Raw genomic sequence first — 8676 nt, forward strand, 5'->3', positions numbered from 1 at the left:
TATTGCAAAATTTTCTTCAGTTGGCAGCTCCAGCTCAGCAGACGCTGGCTCTCTGCACCCCCAAACTGCCCCTCTCCAGCGCAGGGGCTGCCAGGAGGGGCCAAGGCTTCACAGGGGGAGAAGCACCCAGAGCCGAGCAGCTCCTGGTGCAGGGCAGCTGTGATGGGGAGCACAGCGCTGGCAGGGTGGGGGGCAAGGGGGCAGGAGGACGCTCCTGTGGCTCTGAGGTGGTTGGGGCAGGTGGGCAGCCCGGTGCCCTGGTGCTGCCGGTCATCTCAAAGAGCTGCAGGTTTTCCCGGTCACGGCTCCTGCACCGGCTCCTCACCCAGGCAGCCCCACACACCAGGGCCAGCGCCACGGATGCCTTCGCGCTGAGGAAGAGCAGGAGGTGGGTGACGCTGAGCGGGGACCTGGATAGGAGAAAGATGATGCTAGAGCTTGAGTAAGGTCTGGGTAATGAGGATGGAAACTGGGGCTCTTGCATGTCTGCCAGCCACGCTGCTTGCCCCTAGGATATCCCTTGGGGCTGCTGTAACTGGGGCAACCCAGGGATGGGGGTGGCATGCAAGGGAAAAAGTGTCTTCTAGCTTGGCCAGACCCTGAGCCCTGACTCACAGCACTGGAGGCTCCTCAGAGTCCGTGGGGCCCAGGAAGTTGGTGACCAATGGGCTCATGTTGCTGCCCTCGGATGTGGTTGAAATAGCTATGAAAAAAAACACAGAGTCAGAGCAAAGTGGAGACCCCCCCGCACCCCATCCTGCCCCCTGCGCAGGGGTCTCTGCCCCAAGAGTTCAGGCACAGAGGTGCAGGAGGTGGAAATGAGGGTGTCCAGGCAATGCACTGGGCACTGAGGAGGAGGAGGAAGAAAAAGGGGGATTTTACTGGGAGGGGCAGGGAACCCCAAAGGACAGGCTTGTGGAAGCAGAGATGCTGAATGGGAGTGAGGGAGAGGCTCTGCTCTGCACGAAGCTCCGTACAGCCTCCTCAGTTCCTCACCCAGATTTGCACCAGGGCAGCCTCCAGCAGGTCTCGGTGCCTGCAAGGAGCTTGTTCCCACTTTGAGAACTCCTGTGTTCCCCTGGCTGGGGACGCCCTGTCCCCAGCACTGTGACAGGCTCCATTGCATGCCCCTGCTTTGTTCCCAGCCCGGCTTTACCTGCGGAGACCATCACCTCGATGTTGTGCCACAGGTTGAACCACAGTGTCTTACTCAACCCGCAGGAGTACCAGCCTGCATCTCTCGGCGTGACGCCGCTCAGCGTCACCGTGAACGAGCGTGCCATGTGGTTGTCCCTGATGGACACGCCATCCTGTGTCACTGTCACCTCCGAGCCGTTGGTGTGGGCGATGTAGGTGAAGCAAAACCAGAGGAAACTTGGGCGGCACCAGTACTTGGAGTAGAGCTCGTAGCCTGGCTTGTAGCTGCAGGACACTGCCAGCGAGCTGCCCTGCTTGGCCATCACGTGCGTGGGGCCCGTCACTGCCCAGCCACCTGTGGGGGACAGGGAGAGGTGCTGCAAGCACGTACCAGCATTGCCTTGGGGACCTGAGGATACGGGATCTGAGCCCAGGACGACCGGGGCCACCCTGTCCCAAGTGTATCCGTGCACTCAGCAGTGCAGAGATGAGATGTCCCCAGTCATTAAAAAAGAGCCCCCGTCAACCATGCATGTTATTAAATGAGCAAAAAGCCTTATTAGCAGGGTTCGTATGACAGCAATACAAGCAGATCTCAGAGATCACCCCCTGTAGCCACCCACTGGCCACAAGAAAAAGACGGTATTAGCTGGGCTCTTGCCGTGACCGCGCTGGGCTTCCTGGGCTTGCTGGGTCCCAACCTCTCCACAGCTCTGCCAGAGCCCGTGGGGTGGGAACCGCCTGCCCTGTGCTCCCGGGTCTCACCTGAGAAAAGGGTCCAAACCAGGAAAATCCTCATTTTCCAGCTTCTCACTCCCGACATGGATTTTTCCCTGTGGTTATTCACGAAGCACCCTGTGGGACAGAGCCAGGATCACATGCACCCAGGTCCCAGAAGTTTTCCAAGCCTCCTTCTCCTGTTGCTTCCTTGGGCAGTGTTTACCCACAGACCCTAGACGTCTTTTTTAAAGGCAGTTTCTTCCTTCCCTTTGCCAGGGACCATGACTCACCCTGGGGGTGTCTCATGAGAGAGACTCTTTGCTTTTGCTCTGAAACAGCCACTGGTGCCAAAAGGTCAAAATGCAGCAGGTTCCTCCTTCGCGATGCCCATCCCAGTGGTGAATGCAGCCCCTTCCCCATGCACAGAGAGCTAAGGGTTTCAGGGGGCTTTGTAGGGAGGCTGGGGCAGAACAGGGGTCCAGGGACTGGGGTAGAGTGAATGCAGGTCAGCCCCTGCAGATGGACCCGGTGGGACCATTGGGATACTCTCCTGGTCGTGATGGACTGGGATGGTGAACTGGGATGGTGGGCTGGGATGATGTACAGCCATCCCCGCTGCACTGCTGCTCCCTGGCTCCCGATCCAGCTGCCAGTGGGATCTGGGCTGCTTTTGCTTGTTCTCTCAAGCAGAAGTGTCTCATTTCCCCGCAGAAATGCCTTTTTTGGTACAGCCATGGGTTTTGAGTGACAACACTGTTTTTCTCCTGAAAATAAATGTTTCCGCTGAAAGTTTCAGAAACCCCAACATAAAAAGCAAAACCGCTTCCCTGGCAGGTGCCTTGCTGATGGTTTTCTTCCTTGATACCCTTTGGAAAGAGCAGAAAGCACAAACCCCCAACGCTGCCAGAGGCTGAGGCTGCTCCTTCCCCCCATCCCATCCCCTCCCTGTCCCACACCATGACAAGAGGAAGCTCTTCTTTCTGATCATCAAATAACCTTCTTCATTCCCAGTGAACTATGTGAGTCAAGCTGCTGCAAACAGCAGCGAGATCTAAATTCAAGAAGTGGCTGGAGATTACAAACATGCTTTCTGTTGATAAGCTTTCTTGGAAAGGCTGGGCAGCCAGGGCTCCGGCCACCTCCTCAGCTGCTCTCCTCCTCCTTGCTTGGAGTGTTGGTTCCCATTCCCCCTCCTAACTCAGCCCCAGCAGTACTGGGGTGCCCCAGGGACCCTCAAAGGGGACAGCAGCAGCAGAGCAGCTCTGTGGGTGCACCAGATTGTCCCCTCTCCCCTCCAGACCGAGCTCCCACAGAAGAATTTCTTTATCAGTTTCTCTGAAGCTAAAACAATGTGTTTGCTGACAAGCCGGGAAAACATCCCGCTCCTCAGCCTGTGCAGGAGTCAGGGAGGTGGTTTCTTGCCAACCAAGAGGCGTGGGTCAATCTGCCAAAGCAGCGCAGGGCCAGGGGACTCTCAGGGTCCCACCGGCTGGGGCCTGGTGCCAGCATGGCCTTGGGCTCCATCATCATGGGTAGAGGCTGTCACACCGCCGAGACGCCACGGTGATGGGACAGCAGCAGCCGCCTCCTGAAATGCTTCTTCACCTCCTCTGGCACAGCAAGGATGTCCTGGGGCTGACCATAACAGCATCCTCGGGGCTGGCCCCACAGGGACCCTCTGCCCATGAGGGATGCTCTGCTAGGAAAAGTAGGAAACCTCTTCTCCCGGGAAATGACGGCCAGGCATCCCCCCCACCTCCTCCTGGCACAGGGTGTTTGTGTAGATATCATCATCCTCCAGTTTAGGGTCCTGCTCCGTGTCACTGCGGCCACCCTGACAAGGGGACAGCGTGTCCCCACAGCCCTGGGGCACAGCTGGGCGATGCGGGAGCTGCCCAGGGCGAGCAGCCATGCTACATGGCCCCTGCCCACGCTGCCTGCGCTGCCCACGCTGCCTGCAGCAGGGGCCCTCACCTCTGCCAGGTCCAGCTCGTTGTTGTAGATGGGGCCCTGGTCCAGCTCTGTGGCGATTCCTGGCTCGCACGGGGAAGGGGGGGCTTTGGTGCAAGGGGGCAACGTGCCAGAAAGCAGAGACACAGGGGGAGGTTTTCTGTGTTGCTGGGAGGGGAGAGGTCCCCACAGCCCCATGCCCAGGCCAGGTTTGTCCCCCAGGTCCTGGGACGGGCACGGACATGTGCCTGGGATGGAGCATGCATGGGCACTGTTACCTTCCCTCCTCCTGCGCAGGGTGCAGAGGAGCCTGGAGGAGCCGGCAGCAGCTGGGAGGGTGAGCAGGACCACGCTGGGCACCAGGGTGCTCTGGGCTGGCCCCGCAGGACTGGAGGTGAGGGGAGAGGAGCGGGGCTGTTCTCTCCCTTCCAAGGCTGACACTTCACTTCTGCAGTGCCCTGCGTGCCCATGCCCTCCTGCAGCCCCTCTGCAGCCAGGGGACAACGGCCTGGGACCCCATTGCATCACCCCCAAATGCCCAGCCTGATGGATGAAGACCCTGCATGTCCCCACAAGCCCCCTCACACAGGGACACCCACCGCTGCCCACAGCGGTGAGAGCCCCTGCCCTCCTCTGGGCCCACCCTGTGTCCCGTGGCCCTGGGCTCACCCCCTGCAGCGGTGGCTGAGGACTGATGTGGGATGGGTGCAGCCTCCTGGGGGCTCAGAGGGCATCAGCTCACCTTCTGGGCTGCATTTTGGCTGAGAGGGACATGCCAGGCCCTGCCAGCTCTCGAGTGTGTGGGTTCTGCTGGGGTCTACAGCACTGAGCTGGTCTGGGGGGAAGTGGGAGGTGTGAGAGACACAGAGATGAGGGAGCGGGAGTGATCCGAACGTCACCGGGAGCTGCCATACAGCACCGAAGGCTGTGGCTGGGTAGCTGGGGGTTGGCTCTGCCAATGGTGCTCGCTGGGACAGAGTAGTTGGGGTGACGTGGGGCTTCCACCTCTTCCTCCTCCTCCTCCTCTGTCTTTTTTATCCCAGGTATGACCATGCTGGGGCTCAGGGGAAAATCGGGAGCATGGCTGCATCACTGGAGCTGGTTCAGGCAGCAGCTCCCCCCGTGCTCCCGCTCCCCATTCAGCACTGGAGCTTCTCACAGACGATGAGGCTTGGGTTGCCCCTGGGAGCACGGGGCACCCAGAGGAGCTCCCCTGGCCCGTGGCAGGGCGGGGATGGAGCTGAGCTTCCCCCTGGCTTGAGCTCCAGCTTGTCTGCTGCTGCCCAGGGTGCTGCCGCAGGGCTGTCCACATGCCCTTCATGCAGCATCTCCCTACTTCTTTTTTTTTTTTTCCATCCGTGTGGGTTTTCTTCCTCTTTCTAAAACTGCTGCATAGGTTTCCATTTTGCAGCAGGGTGATTATACATGGGTAGATGACGAGACCTACCCAAATAGGGGCTTTTCCTTCTGCAGCTCCTCCACCTGGGATACGCAGCTGAAATCCTGATGTCTCCATGGGAGGCTGGGCTGGGGAGAGCAGGATGGGACCCCCCTGCAGCCAGGGTCCCCTGGGACCCTCCCTCCACCCCACCCTGACCTTTGGTCCCTTTGCTCTGTGCAGAGACCTGGAGGGAAAGGAACGAGGTGCCGGGTAAAAATAAAGAAGCAGAAGTCTGAGGGCTGTGTGGGAACAGGGGTGACCACACTGGCCACGGCACCACCTATTTCCTGGGGCACCTCGGAGTCACTGGGCATGGGGAGGGGACAGAGGTCACATCTCCAACCAGATGCTGATCTCCCCTTCCTCCCCACGTACTCCTTATGGCTGAGCACCAGAACTGGGGAGAATGAGAAGGGTCTGCCAGGGCGCAGCATCCTCTGGTCCCCTGCAGCCTGGACCGGGGATGCTGGGCTTTTAATCCCTGACTGGGGGATATTTTAAACACATCCCAAATGTTCTGGTCTCATCTCATTTAATAACCTCATGGCAAGGTGGGGATAAACAGTGCTGGCCTGGCAGCCCTTCTCACCCTTCCCCTGGAGCGGGAGGAGGCTTGGCAGAAGTGGCTCAGAGGTGGAGGCTCCAGCTGGAATACGCGTGGGGAAGGCACCTACAAAGGAATTTGCTGACTGGGGATGTCGAGGGCAGCTCAGTTACCCGAAAGTAGCCAGAAGCAGCTCTTCAAAGAGCCACTTTAGTAGAGAGGCTGGGGTAATTTTCCAAGCCACATCCATACTATCACCATCAGATGAGAGGTACAGTTCCCCCTTCCCTTTCTCTGTTTCAGGTTTTGTTTCTGGGCAGGATGAGCAGATGCCCAGTCCAGTGCAGGGGCTGGGACACCTGGCACAGCCCAGGGCTGATTCCTCCCCATCTCCACAGTCCCCAGGACACTGTTACCCTCCAGAGATCCCCTGACTCCATTGCAGTGGCTGAAGGCAGATCTTCCTGCCCCTGAGGACACTGTAGGATTTACAGCCACCCAGCACCTACATTGCAACTCCCACCTGAGGTTTTACTCTATTTCTCCTTTCAGCTGTTGAGTGAAGGGGCCCTGGTTGCAGTGGGGACGCTGGCTGGGGGGCGTTGATGAGGATTTTGCAAAGGGGATGGCTCCAGCTCAGCACCTCGGCCCCAAACCACCTCAGCAGCCTGTGAACCTGCTCCTGGAGGGGAAGAGCAAGATGGGAGCAGGCAGGAGTGAGGAGCCCCAGCGCACCGACATGAGAGACTCTATTACATGAAGGGCTGAGATACTTATCCCAATTAAAGCGAGTGTCAGGTTGAAAGTGATGAAACCAGAAAGGGAGGGGAGCAATTCAGACAGAGACTGATGCAGCAGAGCATGGTGCAGAGCCGTGCTGCCTGGTCCCCTGCAGAAATGGGGACAGCCCTGCGCAGAACCCCCACGGCATCCTCCAGCCGGGGCATGGGTGCTGGGGTGCTGCAGACACTCCGGGGGGGAATGAATAAACGCAGCTGTCTGAGGAGGAGGATGCAGCAAAGGGCAGGGGAAGGCACCAGGCTCTGCACCAGCATCTCTGCAGTGCGGCTGTGGTGGGGGGAGCTGCTCTTGAGCCGAGACCCCCTCTCTTTTGGCAGCAAGTGGCTCGGGAAACACAAGGCAAGGCTATTCTGTAAGAGAAGAAATGTTGCTGAAACACTTCTCAGGAATCCCAGTGATGCATCCAACAGGAACAAATCAGTTCGTCTTTTCATCTCAGCCACACTTGGGGCTGGAGCGAGCACTCGCGTGCGGCTCAGTAGCCGTGTCAGTGAGCAAAGTGGCCCCAGCAGCAGCGGGGTGATTGCTGGTGATGAGAACATAGCAGTGGGAGATGAGATGACACCTGCGCTCCTGCAGCCCCTGCCCAGCAGCAACGGGACATGGAGCGACATGGTCAGATGCTGCTTTTGTCCTGGCTCTGGCGAGATTCTGGGTTGGGGTTTAGTGTCTGGTGGTGGCCTTAAAAATGCTCAAAACCTCCATGGGACAGGCAGTAATGGAATCAATCCATGTGGGCATCCCCTCGGTGCATGGTCCAAGCACCAACAGATCTTTGCCAGCTCCCATCCCACCTTCCTACCCACAGCTGAACCTTTCCAGAGTCCTCTGCTCCGGGCTTCAATGACATTTCCAACCCCTGATTCTGTTATTTAATCTAGGGCCTTTGAAAAATAACCTGGGTGTTTCAGACTGTGTTTTCACAGGCAGATTTGGCAACTTTGGTGAAATTGTCCTTAGGAAATAAGGCTGAATAAAATAATTGCTAATGCAGCTCCTTTAGTGCTGGCTGATTGAGCACGCCTTTTCTGATCTCTCCCTTCCGCTGCCATCTCAGATAACCAAGATAAGCCCAGATCATTCCCAGATCTCCCGATTTAGCAAAGCTAGCAAAAGAAATACTTGCAGACTTGGTGGTGGTGGAGAGTTTACTCTGGGCTGTGCGTTAGGCTGGACTCCTCAACCAGAAAGGGCTAAGGCTTTAGTTATTACAGTGAAATTAAGAAAGCAAAATTCAGCAGATTCAGAGGATGAAATTCTGACTCCTCCCCCACGGGGAAGGAATGACTTCAACAGGGCTCAGATCTCCCCCAAAAAGTGTTGTATTGGCAGTCCAGGGAGGTACTACAGTGGGTTAATGGGGTTAGGCAGCCGAGAATGAGCAGGCAAGGAGTACAGTAAAGCACAGACTCCTGAGCTGGATTTAAATCCTTCACTGTTATAGCTGTACTTCTCAAGGCAAGTAGACAAGTAATTAAGCTTTCAGAGATATAGTCTGCCAGCAAAACAGACCAAACAATGGAGCTAAATTGCAGGTTCCTTTGAAATCACTCCTGCTGTTTGCAGGTCATTTCCTCTGCTTTCATTGCTCTGCACTGATTTCAGCTGGCCAGCACTTGCTCAGGGCTATAAACTGCTCGCTGGCTCCCAGGAACCTCTGCTGGGGTCTGGGAGAGCAAGTGGTTTGTTTTGGCTGGTAGGAAAAGCCATTCATCGATGTGTGAGGGTAGAGCGATGCAGGTGTCAGGCTGCTGGGCTCTGATGAAGCCGCTGATAGCACTTATCTGCAATGGGTCAGTCCCCCAGAGTCATAAAGCCATATAAAGCTCCTGGAACAGCGTCAGGCTGTGCTGGTGCTTGTTTTTTGCCAGCAATCTGTGTTGTCTCATTAGGCTGCATTACACTTGGCGATGTCATGATGGATAGGAAAACTGTCTTCCTCCTGAGCGCTGTTAAGCCTGCAGGACCAAATGTGTCTCTGGTGTAATGCCAGTGCCTGTAGTAGGAAAGGAGAATTTGGCTTTTTGAGGCTCTTCTCACTCAGCAGCAGCTCCTCGCTGCTCTCCTTCATGACTTGGAAAAG

General features: G+C 57.1%; 1 protein-coding gene across 1 annotated transcript; it reads right to left on the reverse strand.

The window, feature by feature from the left end:
* Positions 1-13: 13 nt before the first annotated feature.
* On the reverse strand, positions 14-2087 carry CD300LF (CD300 molecule like family member f). Its single transcript, XM_074847665.1, has 4 exons — positions 1903-2087; positions 1157-1492; positions 616-703; positions 14-410 (listed from the first exon to the last, which is right to left on the reverse strand). Exons 1-4 carry the CDS (start codon positions 1958-1960, stop codon positions 35-37), a joined length of 858 nt encoding a protein of 285 aa, XP_074703766.1. The 5' UTR covers positions 1961-2087; the 3' UTR covers positions 14-34.
* Positions 2088-8676: the final 6589 nt, after the last annotated feature.

This window comes from Strix aluco, chromosome 21 (genome assembly GCF_031877795.1).
Source record: "Strix aluco isolate bStrAlu1 chromosome 21, bStrAlu1.hap1, whole genome shotgun sequence".
NCBI lineage: Eukaryota > Metazoa > Chordata > Aves > Strigiformes > Strigidae > Strix > Strix aluco.

Excerpts from the sequence above, each read along its gene's own strand:
- CD300LF (XM_074847665.1), bottom strand. The coding sequence starts at position 1,960 with ATGTCGGGAGTGAGAAGCTGGAAAATGAGGATTTTCCTGGTTTGGACC. Across the intron at positions 704-1,156 it reads CGAGGTGATGGTCTCCGCAG|CTATTTCAACCACATCCGAG; the intron begins GTAAAGCCGGGC and ends TTTTTTTCATAG. Across the intron at positions 411-615 it reads TCTGAGGAGCCTCCAGTGCT|GTCCCCGCTCAGCGTCACCC; the intron begins GTGAGTCAGGGC and ends TCTCCTATCCAG.